An 18870-nucleotide genomic window follows, 5' to 3' on the forward strand; every position below is an offset into this window, starting at 1 on the left:
TTAAATTAAATTAAATTTATAATTTATATTTTTTATTTAATATATAATTTTAAATTAACAACACTAAAAAAATAAATTATAAATGTTCAATGACTATTTTACCCTTTGCCAATTGTTTATTAAGTAATAGCATGCGGGTAAAATGAATATTTCACACATTAATAGTCCAATCCCACAAAAAAATCCCTCAAAACAAACACAGGTGTTAGTCTAATGGTTGGGAGCTCACTCCTAGTGGGTTTGATAAGTAAGTGGCCCTAGGTTCAAGTTTCTTTTATGTTGTGTTTGGTTGAAGTTTTTGAGGTGGGATTTGGAAAAGGAATGAGAAATGTAATCCTATTTATGTTTGGTTATAATAAAAAATATATGGAAAAAGAAAGGGGGTGAGAAATAAATAAAGAAATAGGATACCTTTTAGGACATCAATTCTATTTTATAACCAACACAACCAAACATAGTTGGGATTTGGAATTATATTAATTCTTTCTCTTTTTCCTTTCATTTCCATTTCCCTTTCCATTTCCCTTCCCAAATCCCCCAACCAAACACAGGGTTAGGGTAGCATAGTTCACATCCTCCTTTACTTTCAGTTTCTACTTCCTAGCACTCTAACGGAGCTGGGATCAAGCTAAGGTTCAAGCCAGTCTTAAGGGATTTTTTCCCTATGCAGCACCCCTACTTTGTTAAGCATGTTTAGGCTCATCTGGTCTGACTCTTTAGTAGATAGGGGCTCTTCGCTCACACCTAAAGAGGATTGCTATAGTTGATCACTCTCGTTCTATCTTTCTTTAAATAAATCTGACACTTTTCAAATTCTGAGCACTTTTCTGATTTTTAAGTGTAATTATGCCACGTACCATCTGTATGCAAGGAGAGAGAGAGAGAAAGAGCATGTGAAGTACCCTGGCAGTAATAGCAAAACATGGAACATGTCCAAAAAGAGAATAGTTATACAGCCCACAAGATATGATGGTCTACCAATTATTCCCAACACCACTGTGGGCTATATGTTGGTAGGGTTCGTTGTAATGAATCAAAACGTTACTTAGAGCATCTCTAATGTAATACTCTCGTTAAGAGGATGAAAATAATATTTTTTATTCAAAAAGTAAATATAGAGGAGGTCACTATTCATTCAAACTCCAACCACAAACCTTTATTTCCTTCATTCAAACTCTATTCAAAAAGTAATTTTTATTCATTAATAAATATTTAATTTTAAAATTTTTGTAAAATATATTTAATATTATACTCATTTTAAAGGTATGATTTTATACTTTTTAATGATGTCAATTTTATAAAAATTAAATTTACAAATTAAAAGTTATTTGTAATATAATAAGAAATACAAAATGAATAGTATTTTGGAGGGATCGTTCATTTTTTCATCCTCCCTTCAAATATGAAGGATGAATTCATTCTCCTCCCAAATGGAGATGAATTTGAAGGGTAGGTTGGAGGAGACCATCCTTCATACTTGAAGATATGAAGGATGGGTTGGAGATGCTCTTACATTAATGATCGCCCTGAAATATATATGAAGCTATCTATAAAATCACTAGAAGGTAGTTGTCCATGGATACAAGTTCTAGCCAAAACCCTATGCACCGACAACAAGACAAAAGGCACCATTAAAGTCGACCAACAAAACCTAATCAGTGCAAACGCCGAAAGATAAGCATTTTGGATGTCATCGTAGAGCATTTACCATCCTTTTCATCTCGACAGACCTTCTCGAATCTAGTTCCTCGATAGCTCTTTCAGTAGACTTCTTGACCTTAATTTCATTTCATCTCATCACCAACCACAAGCACGATTAAGAGAGAGGAAAAAAGATGGACTAGAGCAAAAAGAATTCAAAACATGCTAAATACCACATATTTCCTTCTTTTTCCATTTTCGTGGCAACCAAGCAACATAAATCAAAATCGTAGAATTTCTAATTTTGAACTAGATGTGGCAAGCATATTGATCACTACAAAGATAGGAATAAGTTTGCAACTAAGAGAATAAAAAACACAGGGAAGCTTATATAGGGTCAATTCAGTTTCTGCATTTAAAATAAACAACTTTTTGCAGCTATACTACAATTCAGTTTCTGCATTCAAAGTAGACAATTGACTACTATTTAGATTTTTATTTTATTTTATATAATCTTGACTACCATTTAGATTAGAAATCCATAGTGAAGACAAAACAATTTGACAATGACTAAGACTTCGCATCCATAATGCTATATGGACTTGAACCTCAAAAAAACACAAGGAAACAACTCAAACGTGCCCACTCGGAGGCACCTATTTTAGCTACAGTGAAAAAAAACAGGAATAATTTATTCAGAACACTAAATTCCTATTTGGTTGAAACATTGTAAAACAAAAATCCTGTGCATTTCTAATGCAAGAATATCATAAAATTAATGAAACCAAGACCGATAGGGCACAACTGCATAGGGTTGGAAGGAAAATAGTAAGCTCATTCAACTCATAAAGAACAAGTGTATGGTAACAAATATTTAAAGTGTTCGTAAAAACATATAATGGTTGTACCAAAAGATAACCAAAAAATCTGAGTTATACCTTGGGGATACGCTCTGGATTAGGAAACCATAGGTTCTGTGCATTAAGCATCTGGCGTTGAGCCATCAACATGTTTTTTTCCTTCAACAGAACATACCACAGCTTGTTAAGATCGTCCCAAGATTTAAGATGGAGCTCAGAAGCCTTCCAACTTCGACCTGAAAGAGAGAGAGCGCAAGTACAAAAAGTTCATAGAGAATATTATTAAAAACAACATGTTAAAAAGAATTTAAAAGGACAGTACTCTAATAGAAATCATTGGTGAGCCACCTGAACCATGTGTAAATGACAGCAATATTTAAGATTTGAGAAAGAGATCAGAAATGAAAATTAGAAGTGTTAACTACCGGTGGTATATTTGGATACATAATATCATTAAAAGCTTTAAAACTACTAAGGAGAAATGACTCAAATTGAAAAAACAAGCACCTGAATCTTCCCTTACATCAGTCTTTTTTTTATCCATCTCACAAAAAAGTAATTGTATTTATTTGCAAGTAAAGAATTATATTAAAGATGCAAAAAATTATAAGAGATCAAAAAGGTAATCCAAAAATTGAGCTCCCTTGTGAAATCTACAAAAAGAAAATAGGGTTCACAAAAATAAATAAACAAATAAATATTTTCACCAAAAATGAAGCTATGCAAAAGCTCAGCTTAAGCTTTTAAACTCCTAACTCCATCTCTTAAAAAATGCATCCATTTATTTCTCTTCATATTCACCATGGAGGTGCCACCATCCAAACTTTCTTCATGTTCTTTCACAAGCAAACATTACCCCAACACTCCAACAACATCCATCGTGAAAATGGCATCATTCATTCTACCCCCCAAAATGGAAAACAATGAGTCCCACAACTCCTTAACAATATTATAATGAAAAAGCAAATGATCCACCTGCCTCCATCACTATATGCCCTCCACCAACAAAAAGGAATACGCACAAAACTACTCCAACAAAGAAAAAAAATTGTAATAAATTAAGCTTAAGTCTCTATAGAGCTATTTGTGCATCCTTAAAAGTGCACTGGTTTCTTTCTCTCTGAAGGCACCACACTAAACACACAGGAGCTTTCCTTCAAGCCTTCTTTATGTGGCACCCCTGAGCTGAACAATCCTAAAGCTGATGCATAGTAGCTAATGTAACCCACCACCCACCAAATATAGAAACTAATAAGCTCCAAAGTCCCATTTTCCTCTGATTATCTGTGTGAGGATAGCATCCAAGGCCCGTGTCCAAACAAAAAAATGCTACTTTGATGGAAACTCCCAATTTTTATACATGATTCCATTGTAAGGCCTTGCCTCTCATACTACTTAAAATGGAGTAGAAAGATTTAACAGTGAACTTTTCCTTTTTGCCTTTCCACTTTAATTCATCTTCCCCAAGCCCACTCATTTTGACATTATATAATTTATCCAAGAAGCTAGCAATTGCTTTTACCCCAATTCTGGAAAGCTATTACAAGGGAAGCTTCCTAAACCACACCTGCCTTGTGAACTACACATAATCAAACACAATGGCATCTTTATTGATTGTAATTCTAAATAAATAAAAGGTAAGGCCCACTCATATTGTTCATTTAACAAGAAAAAAAAAAGGGATAAAAGAAATGAGAAGCTAAATATAAAAAATAGTAATAATAGGACACTAACAAATATACCAACAAACGTATCATTTAAGACACAAGACTTATATGTGGGTTCCCCTACTTGACGTGAAACACACTTCACATTGTGTGTACTTAGTATATTTAACGCTATGTTTGATAGTGACCCTAACATTATTGTAAAGATACTGACTATTAAATCGATTAGTAATTTTTTTTTCTTTTGACTACTAGTAGTTGGGAAAACTCAAATATTATCAAATATTTTTTATTAATATTACAATGACCACATTTGTATTCCATAAAATGTTTACCATCTTACATGTCATCATTATAGTGGTATAAAAGGCCCAACTACTTATGTTTGTTACCAATGCAATGGTAACACATGAGATGATAAATAATTTACGATACACAAATGTGATCATTATAGCGTTATTGAACATTTTTTGTCTTTATCACAAACACAAACCATTTCTCTATACACCATCAGTTAACATTTCAGCCTTCAAAACAAAAAGAAGATGAAAACATGTACACAACAAATGGCAGAACTATTATTAAAAACAAGGGTTAGAAAATTCTTTGACAAACTTTCTATTTGGGGAGGCTATTTCCCATTTTCTTTTGGAAGGACTATAATAGTAAACTATTACTAACAAAAAGATTGAAAACTTTGCAGGGGCCAAGGCCCTCCCCTGGTGCCCCTCCCTCCCCTGCCCCTAACGATGATGGCTCCATATAAGGAAATGTTGGTTCTTTGTATTGAAGGTAGGCTCAAGCTTTTTAGGGCCAGTAATTCAGTTTAAGAGGCCTCTAGACGCTCAAAAAATGGGAAAAACGACTTTAAGCACAAGAGCCCTTCCAGAGGTGGACTAAGGTCGGTAGGAAGATGTCGAACTTCGTATTAGGGAGAGGGAAGAGGGTAATAGTGTTTTATACTATAAACTATCAAATACTCAAATCTCCTTCCTTCATTTTAATCAGCCCCAATTCACAAGGTGGCATTTGAACTCCTCACCAGACCACCATACAAGAAATTCCTTTGAAGCTTTTTTAACCACTCAGCTACAAAAGAAAGGACAGTGAAAATGGATAAAAAGTATGTAGGAAGGCTAGATAAAGTGCTTTTAACGAGGGTAAGTTTTCTTCTCTTAGAGAGAATCATACTACCTTTTTCATCCCACCGATCTGCTTTTGAAGTGTTCAATCAAATTGTCTCACAGTAGAGCCTTACAAGAAAATCCACTAGGAAGATCTAAGTAGGAGGACGAACCATCACAAATTCAAAGCAAGAGTATTAATATCTTGCACTTTTCTCACAGGATTAAGCTCACTCTTGTTCAAATTCACCTATAAACCAAACTTCACTTCAAAGAAGATTAACACACATCTTATTATATATATATAAATAGCTGATCTTCCTCAGCATGAAAAAAATCATGGTATCATTTGCAAAAATGAGAATGAGAAATAAAGGTAGACTCCACACCCACTTTTCCTACCAGTTCGTCTTTCAGTTCCTTTTTTTGTTGAATTTCTCATTGAGTGGTACTCAAAACCTTTAACTCCTAGTTATACTATTTCTGGATTTCAAACCGTGGCAGAACTTTTCATACTTCTAGTCCAGTATAAAATTGAATAAGGGCAGACAAATACTTAAAATCTTCTACAATATATTATTTTATTGTTTTTTATTCTTGTAAGAAAATATGGCCCTTCCTTTATCAAAATTTACTCACCGGATCACTAGAATATGTTCAATAAATGCAACAAACAAACACCGGATTTAGTAAAAATAAGAATCAAATTTAGAGATTGTGTATGTATAGTGCATACATATGTATATAGATATACAGCAGCACAAAATAATTAAAAGGAAAAGTTTCTACCATAGACAACAGGTTTGTCATCATTTGTAAAATAACTGATGTATTAAATAAAATAAATAAAGAAATAACTGATGTATTATTATTGATTGTATTGATTGATCTGATACATTGATGTGTTATATTACAAAGCAGAGTAGCTCATTATATAGGAGAGGGTTTGGGTAGTAGGTGAGGAGTAGGTGAGGGTAAATTGGTGGTAGGTGTAGTAGGTGTGGTAGTAGGTGTAGGTAAATTCTAACAGCCCCCCGCAAACTCAAGGAGGATAGAAACTAACCAACTTGAGTTTGGAGAGAGGAATAAAACAAGAAAATACATAAAAATAAAAAAAAGATAGGAGACACTGTATGGTCGTGTCAGACCGTTGGTGAAGACACTGAAAGGTGGTGCCATAACGTTGTAGAGGACACTGGATGGCGGTGTCATAACGTTGTAGAGGACACTGTATGGTGGTGTCATAACGTGGTAGAGGACACTGTATGGTGGTGTCATAACGTGGTAGAGGACACTGTATGGTGGTGTCATAACGTTGTAGAGGACACTGTATGGTTGTGGCAGACCGCTGTAGCAGATAAAGTCTGGACAGTTGACGAGGTCACATCAGACCGATGGAGAAGCTAACCGGAATCAATGTCGGGATAGTTTATAGGGTCATGTCGGACCGTTGAAAAAGCTAACCGGAATCAACGTCGGGACAGTTTATGGGGTCATGTCGGACCGTTGAAAAAGCTAACCGGAATCAACGTCGGGACAGTTTATGGGGTCATGTCGGACCGTTGGAGATGCTAACCGGAATCAAATGTCGGGACAGTTTATAGGGTCATGTCGGACCGTTGAAAATGCTAACCGGAATCAAATGTCGGGACAGTTTATGGGGTCATGTCGGACCGTTGAAAAAGTTGCACCCTCAAAAGGTGTGCCTAATTTTGTCAAAAGGCGTGCCATCAAAAGGCGTGCCCAATTCATCAAAAGACGTGCCGGACATGATGGCGAGGCACGTGGGCGCCTTGGCTTGCGCGCCCGTGTTGTCGGTTGGTGGGAAGAGGCGCGCGATGCGCGTGGCTGCCTCGGCTATAAGACAGAGGCTGAGGCAAAAAACCTGCGAGAGAAATTCTGAGAGAGATTTTGGAGAGAGATTCTGTATCACTCTGTTTTCTGAGAGAGAGTTCTGAGAGAGATACTGTGTAACACTCTGGTGCCTAGAAAATGGCTTCATCGTCTTCCCGCGGGCTGCTCACCCTCTTTCCCGACCTCAACGAGTCAACGAGAGAGAGAACTGGTGCGGTGGCACTGGAAACTCAACCAAGCGCCCCGGAGTTTGCTCTGTTGAACTTTCCGATGCGGGCTGTGGAGCAAAGAATGGCAGGGCAGTCAGATGTTGAAGCCAATCAATATACACTGAAGTCATGTGTGGAAACCATGACTGCGGTTACAAATTTGTCGAACCGGCTGCAGAGTAGAACAAATGAGGTGCAGCATTTGAACGGCCAACTGGCTCTGCTCCAACGCATGTATAAGGATGCGCGAGCAGAGATAAGTGTGCTGAAAGCAGAAAATAAGGAGCTGAAGCGGAAGACCACCGTGATGTTCCGATTTGGAGGGCCGCCATATACTGCAGTGGAGGAGCAGGCAGGAGGCAACTTGCTTGGTGGCCTAGGAAGCACGGAGGCAACACCGTCAAGGCCCGCTCAGGACGGAGGCAAGAAGAAAAGACCGGCAGCAGAGTAGAGAAGAAAAATCCCGCTGTGGGTGTTTTTTTTTTTTTTTTTTTAAGTTGTGTGTAAAATGGTGATCGGGGTTGATCCCTGAGAGGAATAAAATATGGTGTGGTGTGCAAAGCTATATGGTATGAATGGAATGGGAAAAAGATTAAAAAATAATGGGAAAGAAAAATAAAGAAAGAAAGAAGAAGAAGATATGTGAAAGCAAAAAAGAAAGGTGGTTTTGTGGAAGAATAAAAGAAAATAAAATAATTGTAAAAGAAAATAGATAAAAATATTTGTGAATAGAAAAAGAAAGATAGAAAAAAGAAAAGAAAATAAAATAAAATTAAAGGAGGGATAGAGGAAAGAGAGGAGAATAAAAATATAGATAGAGATATAGTAAAAGAAAAAAAAAAAGGTGTGAAAGAACGTGGGTGAAAGCGCATTGTGTTGGTGTGATGGTTGTGGATTCTAAGTGGGGGCATAAAAAATAATAAAAGGAATGAGTGGAGAGAGTTGGGACGTGTAAAGAAAAGAGGGGTGGTGTGGGGAATAGTCCCTTTTGAGGCACACCAAGCCCGAGCCCCTTTGTTTTTTTGTTTTTTTTTTTTTTTGTCGGAAACCACTCGAGTATTTCCACCATCCACATCCATCTTTTCCTCCAAGTTCCTTTCCCTGTATGCAATATATTCTCCAGCAGTGGAGATGTGTAGAGCGACATGTATTGGGGTCCAAAACCAGTTTTGATGATTCGGGCGTCCACCAAATTTCGAACACTGAGGAGTTGGTGCTGCGACTTTGGGCATCCTCTTATAGTAGCAGCGGCAGTTAGAAGAAAATGGTGATGGTTCGTGGTTCTTTTCCTGACGCTCGTGCGAGAAAGAGAGAGAGAGAGCCCGAGAGCAGATGCCCGAAATCAGAGGGAGAGAAGATGCTATTGAATATGCTAAGAAACATAATGTACCTGTCCCAGTGACCAAGAAATCTATCTACAGCAGAGACAGGAACTTATGGCACCTCAGTCACGAGGGAGACATCCTGGAAGACCCAGCAAATGAGCCGCATAAAGATATGTACATGATGTCCGTTGACCCAGAAGATGCACCTAACCAATCTGAATACGTAGAAATTGGGATAGTTTCAGGACTTCCCATTTCAGTGAACGGGAAGGAGCTCTCCCCTGCATCTCTTCATCTCCGAACCAGTTCATGCCAGAGAGAGAGAGACCAGGTGCAGAGAGAGAGAGAGAGAGATATCAAGCATCTCTTGTGTATATGAGATGGTCTGTGTGGAGGATGGGTCTGGAAACGCTTGGTCTTCGTTGGCAGCCATTGTAAAGGCAGAGAAGAGCTTAATTATGGAAGAAGGTATGTGTAGAAAAAACAAGCAGACTAGGTTGAGGTCCGGCGGGCGGCCAAGGCGAGGCTGCCGCCCGCCGGTGAAGCAGAATGATCAGGTTCTTAACCTTGCTCTGATACCATGTAAAATAACTGATGTATTAAATAAAATAAATAAAGAAATAACTGATGTATTATTATTGATTGTATTGATTCATCTGATACATTGATGTGTTATATTACAAAGCAGAGTAGCTCATTATATAGGGGAGGGTTTGGGTAGTAGGTGAGGAGTAGGTGAGGGTAAATTGGTGGTAGGTGTAGTAGGTGTGGTAGTAGGTGTAGGTAAATTCTAACATCATTTGCGCTTCTATCTACCTCAAAGAACTCCTCAAGAGGGTTGTAGCTTGTTCTAGCTATAGAACCAGCTGCAGCAACTGTAGCAAAAGCTTCTGATTTGGCTGCAGCAAAGAGGGTCCTCCCAAAAACTCTAGAAATGAACATGATAATGAATAGATTTCTGTGAAATAAAACAAATTAATACAACTAGAAGAAAAACAAATTGGTAATAAAGAATCAAGAAGAATCATAATCAACCATAGAACCCCAAATGCAAATATGAAATATCATACCAAATTATCTTTTCAAAAGGTTTCAGTATGAAAGGGATTTGAGGAGTTTTCTTCCTCGCACAACCTCAATCAAAATTGTGGCTTGCTAAGCTATTATAGAGAGATTTTGTTCTTTATCAAGTGAGGCCCACAACTCTCAAGTCTCACATATCTTACTTCAATCCATGAATCCTAGGTTAGAGATATTTGGACAAAGGACCAATCATTGAATGATTGAACTGATTCCATAATGGAACAAAAAGAATTTAAAGTAGGGTTGCCTATGCTTTGAGTAATGGGTGTGTCGTGTGCCACAAATTTTAATTTGAACAGATTATTTATTAAATGTAAAAAAAAAAAAAAATTAAAAGTAAGGTGCTAGGGTTAGCTGATGAAGTTTTGGCTAGAATTAACTAGGGATTGTGTAGTAAATGTAAATACAGATTGTGGAACAACTTTGCAAACTCACTGGTCTCTTGATTCCATATTAAGAAATTGGAAAATGACAAAAACCAATAAAACCAAATTGCATGGTTTCGCAACCCGGGCAATTGCGCAAGTAGAACTTCTACCAATCAATGGTAAAAGTGCTGGAAGATTACCACCCAAAATAGTTATAATTGTTCTCAATAGGAAGACAGGTATACCACATATTTTTCACATTCCAACAGTAATGCACATTTCATCAAACATGTGGTGAGCATAAGAACTGACCAAACCACCAATTTAGAAATTCAAAGTAAAAAAAAGGCAAATATATAAGCATAATGGGTATTTTCTCAAATTTGATGGTGAACATTAGAGGTGAGCAGCGGATATATCGATCCGTCAAAATCGACCGAATCGAACTGATCCGTCGCATTTTGGACGGATGCGTGATGACGAGCGGACGGTTGCGGATTGATTTTCTCTAATCCGCCAATTTGGCGGACAGATGTCAGATTTGAGATTCCTTTGGCCACAACTGAACCGCCAAAACCGTAAGCACCCTTAATAATTTATAAGACTTTATATTTTCAATTTGTTTAAATATTTTGTTTGTATTTTCAATTAAAAAAGAGTTTAAATATTCTGTTGAAAAAAAGTTTTCAACTTGAATATATTTTTTGAATTGAAAAAAATAAACGTATTATTTATTTATATTTTTTGGTTTTTAAATTTAATTCTAAAAATAATAAATAGAAAATATGATATATATGCTAGTTGGTTTTTGTTTTTAAAAACATATATAGATGTAACAATACAGAGGCATACAATCTCTATTACTGCCCTATTCATGGTTTTGGTGGTTTGAATTGTTATTATATTTTAAGAATCACAGATTGTGATACTTTATGTGGATGAATCATGCTATGATTGTAATATGTGGATGAGCCACGCAGTGATTGTGATATTCTAAAGTTTTAAACTTTTTTTTTTTGGATGAGACATACAGTGATTGTAATAATTTTTTAAGTCATTGACTGTAATACTTTCTTTTTTTCTTTTTTTTTTTGAGGAAGTGCACAAGTTGAATTATGTTGAAAATTTATAAAATCTTAAACCGCCAAACCAATTCGCATCCATCCGCCAAGCCGCTCAATCCACATCCGCCGGATTGGCGGACGGATGCGGATTGATTTTCTCCAATTCGCCAATTTGGCGGACGGATGGCAGATTGGAGGTTCCGTGACCGCAACCGACCCGTATCCACCCCTAGTGAACATACAAACCCGAATGCACAAAGTCTCATCTCCGATGATTCCATTGGAAAGAAAGAGTTGAAGATTTTACGAAAAAATAGATTAGCCATAAAAGAGACGAACAGGTTAAACATTAGGTCACAAGTAAAGATCAAATACTCCAATCAAACAAAGGGTGAAACACAAATACAAAAACAGTGATGACAAGTGATGGGTAATGGAGAAAGGTGATACATATTTATATTTCATAACTAATATATAAATTCACTGTGTATATATATATATATATATAGAGAGAGAGAGAGAGAGCTATAAATAATGGTCGACTCGGCCTCTTCTAGTGTTCGGCGAGAGAATGAAACAGTAGAGTTGTAAGTTAGACCTTCCCTTGTTACAGATACAGTATCTACTATTACCAGAGAATCTTTAATTAGTACTAGTGTAATAAATAACCCTTTTTTTTTTTTGGTAATCACTACAAAAAAAGCACTTTTGGCGACGAAATTTTTAGTCGCCAAAAGTCCGTTTTTAGTCGTCAAAAGTTGAAATTTTACTTTCCCTGACAAAATTTTTTAGTCAGCGGAGGTATTGGCGACTAAAACTTTTTTAGTCATCAAAATACAGGTCTTTAGTGACCAAAGTTTTAGTCGCCAATAGTGTTTTACACTTTTGAAAATCATACATTTACCGACTAATAATTTAGTCGCCAAAACTCACTGAATCGCTGATTAAACCGTTTAATCGCCAAAATAAAGACTTTTGGCGACTAATAATTTTAGTCACCAAAGGTGTTTTCGTCGAAAAAAAATACCCACTTTTTGCTTTTTCTGAGTTTCGAACCGCCAACCGTCCCACATTCCAAACCTTTAGCAACACACTCTCTCCACTATGCCACTACAACATCACATGAATATATACGCAATATATATTATTTATATAGTATATTGACCGGTATTAATTCAAAACAATATATATAAATATAATTATTTTTATTCAATATAATTTATGTAAAAAATAAATTATTTACTAAAAAAAAATTAGGCCACTTTTGGCGACTAAATTAAATTTTTAGTCGCCAATTCTATAATTTTCGGCTACTAATTATTTTTTAATCGCTAAAAAATTAAGTTCCGCCTAAAAATAAAGCAGTCTTGGCGACTAAATCTGTTTTTAGTCGCCAAAAACGTCCCCTTTTGGCTACTAAACTGAGTTTTAGTCGGCAATTGACTGTTTTTAGCTACTAATTTTTTTTTGTAGCCAAAAAGCTTCACTTTCAGTGACCAACTATTTTTAGTCGGCAAAACACCTATAATTGGCGACCAAACTGTTTTTTAGTCGCCAAAACCATCACTTTTGGCTACTAAATTATTTTAGTCGCTAAAACCCCTATATTTGGCGACTAAACTGCCTTTTAGTCACTAAAACCCTTACATTTGGCGACCAAACTTTTTTAGTCGGCAAAAGTGATCAATTTTGGCGACTAATTCCATTTTAGTCGCCAATTCTACTACTTTCAACGACGAAAAATGCAGTTTTAGTCGCGAAATCTGCTTTTTGTTGTAGTGAATTACGGGCACACTTATTTGTTTAAAATAAGAAACTTACATGTTGATCTTAATAGATGGATTTATTGTCTAATAGGTCCTATGAGAATTAATAATTTTTTCATCAAATACTATTAAAAAATGTCACTAATTGTTAATTTTCATCATTAGTTTGAAAATTTTATCACAAAAAATGTCACCAATTACAAGTTTTAGCGACAATTTAAAAAAAAAGTCACTAATTTTTAATTTTCAATGACAGTTTGAAAAATTTGTCACAGAAAAACGTTACTAATTGTAAGTTTTAGCGACGATTTATAAAAATAATGTTTTTAGCAAAGATTTTACTATAACTTATTTTCAATATGACTTGATGAGAATTAAGTCAAACTATTAGGACCTATTGGTAGTTTATCCTTTAAATTAAAAATATGTAGAACTCTATTATACACACCCCATATTATATGCACTCTTAGATCACGTTTGTTTGACGGATTAAGTTAGATGGGATTGTTAGTGAGTGGATGGTTAGTGAAGAAATTGTTAATGTATGGATTGTTAGTGAGGAGATTAGGTGAAAGTGTGTTTATTTTGATGATATAGTATGGAAGATGATTAGGGATGGGATTGTTAAATTATTTTTATAAAAAAACTAAAAAAAATAATTTTAAATTAAAAAATATCTAAAACAAGTATAATTTTTTCTTTTTTAAAATAACAGGTTGCAATTGCAAAAAATAAATAAATAATGCACTGTTCTGGATGACCGGAAAAACTCAATCCGCTCACTATGTTCCTGATCCTACGCTTTTCTCAGCCAAGCTAATCCCTCTACTGAGGGGGATTACTAAGTTGCTCAGACTACAAAAAGCCGACCTTTCAAATCATCACCAAACATACTGGAGGTGGGACCCATAGCCATCCTACTACAGTCCTGCCGCTAAAGTGGCCAAACAAACGGGACCTTAGTTATGTTATTTTCTTCTTTAATTATGATCAAATTTCTTCTTTATTTATAGCATTATTTTGAGATTTTTGTTATGACTTTTTTGTGTTTGGTGATGATATTTTTTAGTTATGAATTAAAAAGTATGAAATTATGTTATTTTCTTCTGTAATTATAATGTGCATATGTTACACACCCTTAATCTTTTCCTTAAAATATGGATGGTTCCTATAATTTTATAAATTATAAATATTTTATTATCAGAATTTTTTATTTAACAAAAGAATTTATTATACTTTCTACTCGTAAACTATTGTCAAATTATTTAATTAGTCTATGAACTATCGATTAAATTTATTTAGTCCCTAAAGTATATAAACCAATCCCTAAACTAGTGATTGTGTCCACTAGGTCCCTAACGTACATAAATCAAAGTTTCTTTGAAAATTTTATCAGTCTCATTATAATAAAATTTTAATGCATTGAGGAGAAGTATGAAAACTTTTTCTTAAAAAGTCTAGTACACACCATTTACCAAAAATCCTGAGTGATTAATTTAACATTTTAAATTTTAAAACGACATTACTTTTGATTTAAATGTCGATTTTTAATAAAATTAATATTTTTAAAATTTTCTCATCAAAATCTATCAAATAAGATTCAGATAGGCTATGAAATTCTTTAAAAATAAAAATTAACATCAAAATTGACGTAAAACTAACATTTTACTCTAATTCATAGTAAAATGTTACTTTGATTCATAATAAAATATTACTGACTACCAAAGTAACACTTCACTGTCTTTTTGAATAAAGTATGAGTAATAAAAAAAATATTTACGAGTTTTTTTCACTTCAAGTTAACAGACAAATTAATAACAATCAACAAATAACAATTCACATCACTAACTAGAAGAGGGAAAAACAAAAAATTAGAGAAACTAAGAGAAATAGATTCAACTAACAAATCATAAAAAAAATTCCCTAGGAGGATACTACAAATGGTAAAGGAAATCATCAACCGAATAGTAGATACTTTGAACTTTGAATTTGGTCTAAAGAATAGCCTTCACTTTGATACTTTCAGCGATGGCCAACCAGTTTAGAATTGTATTCTCAATGATAAATTTATTCCTTCTGGTCCAGATTTGACCATTGAACAAAATTTCTACGTCAATTGCTAATAAATTTGATTCAAATCTCTAAGATATATATTTAGGCTAAAATTGTCTAAAATAAAAATTATTAATCTATCCTTCATGAAGAACGTGTTTTTTGTTCAGAAAGTTTAGCAAGTAAAACGTTTTGAATCGTCCTTTTGTTGGCTATATAATTTGTAAAAGCCAATCGTAGAGTGACACGTGGCAGTTCATATTGTTGGTATCGGATCTGCGTAGCACTGGAACAGTCGAAAGATACAAGATGATGTTGCCTAACAGTTACTCATAAATTTAAATTCAAAATCATGAGGGAAGCCTATTTGCAAAGAGTGGCGTAGTGGGATTGACTGTGAGAGAACATGTTCAGCAATCATGGAAGGACTATTCGACAGTTGGAAGCCCACTTCGACGGTTATCATTGAAGAGTATAAATAGCATAGAAGGCCCCAGAATGAACACCCAGACTCAGATCCAGAAACCAGTTTATTTACTTCATTTTCTTTCCAGTTTTACATTTCCAGTTCTTTATATTTCCAACACTTCAATTTCTGTACTGCACTTCATTTCTTATGAGTAGTTTCAAATAGTTTGTTGATGTGAACCTGTATGAGGCTGGGTCAGATCATTGTAAGTTTTCATTTACTTAATAAAATTCAGATTCTGAAATTGTTCTTTACTTATTATTATTTACTAATTTCTTCTAAACAAGCCACCAGTAAAAAACCTCTTCATAGAGGCTGAAAGAACTATATCACAATTATCTGATAATTGGTTGGCAATTAATGTTCTGTAAGGACTAATTGCTCCTTGCTGGCATGCTTAAATTTACATTATTAACCTTCGAAAGGCAAAAAAGCCAACATATATTTTTGGCACGCCCAGTGGGACTCTAAAATGGCTAAACGTAGGAGACAAGGAGAAAATGAACGCTTGGAAAAACGTATGGAGGGAGAGGTAGAAGTACCTAATCCAGAGGGTAATGCGATAACACATCTTATAGAAGCATCTATCTCATCAGAACCTATGGTCAAACAGACCAGCACCTCGGAGCATGCACCACACGTTCAAAATATTGGACGAGGCCATGGAATTGGACCATTCACTATTTCGTCTACCCAGCTAATGAATCCGCGAGGAGGCTTGGTAGATGCCATGGGACAATAATTAATGTATATAATGGAAAGATGGGCAATTCATGGATCGAATGAATTCCAATCAACCAACTATCACAAGGCATATCGAGGAAAATTCAAATGTTCTTCAGCAAAGATTGGCTAGAGATAAGCAGCCTATGCAAATTAATGGACCTACTAATGGTCAGACTAGTAATCAAAATTATGAAATACCATCACCTGTACTTGTAGACACCCCATTTTTTATGGCCCTTACGACTTGGACGCCCGCATGCACACCCGATGATGAGTTTATTTGCTCCCCAAGTGCTCGAAGTCCTTAGCAGAATGCCACAACTTTGAGCCTTTCAAACCCTACACCATTTTTACCTCATTTTTGGACCATGCCTTTGTCTTTCCAGCCTGGAATCTCTAGTGGCTTGCCGGCCATCCCTAGAGGCTACCGGCCATCACTTTTGGGCTGCAAGCCACTGATGTGGCTTGTCGGCCACCAGTATGTTTTGTAGATATTTTATGCCAGTTGTGCTAGCTGTTTGCATAGATGCATGCATCTTCACCCACGTGTAGGGCTAGATGTTTTTAAGGGAATTGCTTGGTTCTTTATATATAGAAGACCTCTCATATTGTTTTAAAGGTTAGAAAATTTTGAGCTTAAAAACGTTCCTCTCTCTCTCTCTCTACCAAATCTCTACACTTTTGCCTACAATTCTTCAACCTTTGCCAATACACCCTTAACCAAATCTCTTCACCATTGAGATGAAGTACTTTTGAGCTTGGTTTGAGCTCTAGAAGGCGTTGTTTGCTTGTGTTGTTGCTTAGAATTGCTTCTTCTCTTCAAGAGGTATAAGGCTCTACCTATTTGCTTGCTTGCTTGGCTTTTATTCCTATTGTTTTTCCATTGTTTTGGGATGTCAAAACTCTATTTTTTTGGGCTAAAGCTTGGGTTTAAGGCCATTAAAGGTTGAGGGGTTGATAGCCCTTCTTTGTACCTTGTTTTGGAGGTCTTTGCCCTTGTGTTTCCCACCATTTTGCTATGTTTTTCCAAGCTTTTAAACACTAATTTTTAGAGCTTTTTCAGTAGCCAAAATCATATTTTGCAGTCCAAATTTGGTGATTTTGCAGTCCAAATTTGGAGGGGTTAACCTCCCTTCCTTGTGTCTTGTTTACTAGCCTAGTTGGTGCCATGTTTTAGTATTTTAATCTAGCTTGTTTTATCTCAATTCCAGCATGTTTTAGAACATATTTTAGACTGTTTTGGTCTATTGTTTGCATTTGAGCTTTACTTTGCATGCTTCTAGTGTAATAGTTCTAATAAGCTTGATGTTTTAGGTCTTAGACATCACTTGTTTGAGTTAATAGCATTTATTTTGGGCTTTTCATACTTCATTTCAGTACTAATAATGTCTGTAACCTCCCTCCATTCTTGGCTTTTTATTTTTCTTTAAAAGTGGTTTCAAGTCACTTGCTTTCCCAAGTATGAAATTGAGATTTTATACTTAATGGTTTAATCCCTTAGGGGGTTCATTACTAACGGTATGATGCTTCTTTTATATCCAAAGCAACTTGTGTTTTGAACCCTCTTTCCATTAGTGGACTTTAATTCACCATTAGATTTAATTGAATTAAAGGATGGTTGGTAAATTAAAATGAGTAACTAAAACTTGGGACTAAAAGTGAGAAAGATAATAATTTGGTTGTGTTCAATTGGACGTTAATTGAACACATGGAAGCTTTTCATACTTGTTAGTGATGAAATGATTTAAGTCTCCAAAGTCAACTTCTTTTCTTGATCTTTCATGAAAGGGGGAAGGTTTGTGTCTTGTTTTGAATTTATTGAAATTGCACATCTTGAGTCATAAGCCATCATGCAATGAAACTGCTTGAGTTGACGGATTGTGGCTTAAGTTCACCACTCCTTGAATTTGTTCACAAAAAGGGGGTGAATTGTGCAAACAACCCTTGAAAATACCTTGTATATGCTCTGTTTGTCCTCTGTTGCAGCAAGATGGACCTGTGCATCAGTGGCCGGCGGGCCACTTTCATGGCCGGTAGGTGGCCGGCAGACCACCTTTGATGGCCAGCTGATGGCTTGCAACCTTCATCACTAGTCAGATGACCACTAGTGTAAAATTCAATAGTGAGTTCATAAGGCAGAACAGAGTGAGCAGCAGTGTTGGTGTTCAACTGTGCAAACAGAGGCATTCAGAAGCAAAACAACGGTGTTTTCGGGTGGAAATCGTGCATGAACATGAACATCCCTCGTTTCCCTAGTCGTTTAGTTTAATCGCTTATTTTAATTGCACTTGTGTTGTAATTATTAAATTAGTTAAAGCAATTAACTAGTTGTGTTTAGTTAATTCAAGTGTTGTAATAATTAGTTAAGTGATTTAGCTAGTTATTCATTTCGGTTTGTAATAATTAGCTTAATTAGCTTTAGCTTATTAGTTAGTTAATTAGCGTAGTTTATTCGGACTCTCCTTCGTGAGAGCGAAATGATGTAATAATGTGTATGTCTTCCAACCCCACGTCTTTCTCCTTTTTATTTAATTGCTTATGATGGTTAGTTTAGGGACATCACGTTTCATTTAGCATACTTCATGTTTGCATCCATTAGTATTGCATGCACCGAGGTTCGGTTCATCATTCTAACTGCATTGTTAATTAGTTTCAATACTTC

General features: G+C 35.5%; 1 protein-coding gene across 3 annotated transcripts; it reads right to left on the minus strand.

The window, feature by feature from the left end:
• Positions 1-930: 930 nt before the first annotated feature.
• LOC114300241 (uncharacterized) lies at positions 931-10041 on the minus strand. Of its 3 annotated transcripts, XM_082866518.1 has the most exons (6): positions 9751-10035; positions 9475-9638; positions 6082-6099; positions 2580-2737; positions 1709-1777; positions 931-1600 (listed from the first exon to the last, which is right to left on the minus strand). In XM_082866518.1, exons 2-6 carry the CDS (start codon positions 9620-9622, stop codon positions 1589-1591), a joined length of 405 nt encoding a protein of 134 aa, XP_082722644.1. In that variant the 5' UTR covers positions 9623-9638; positions 9751-10035; the 3' UTR covers positions 931-1588. The 3 variants fall into 3 exon arrangements, 2 of the variants coding, with proteins under 2 accessions (XP_082722644.1, XP_082722643.1); XM_082866517.1 differs by having other exon boundaries at positions 931-1777; positions 9751-10030; XR_003642606.2 differs by lacking the exon at positions 6082-6099 and having other exon boundaries at positions 931-2737; positions 9497-9638; positions 9751-10041.
• Positions 10042-18870: the final 8829 nt, after the last annotated feature.

The sequence above is a fragment of the Camellia sinensis genome, chromosome 4 (assembly GCF_055761805.1).
Source record: "Camellia sinensis isolate YWXY chromosome 4, ASM5576180v1, whole genome shotgun sequence".
NCBI lineage: Eukaryota > Viridiplantae > Streptophyta > Magnoliopsida > Ericales > Theaceae > Camellia > Camellia sinensis.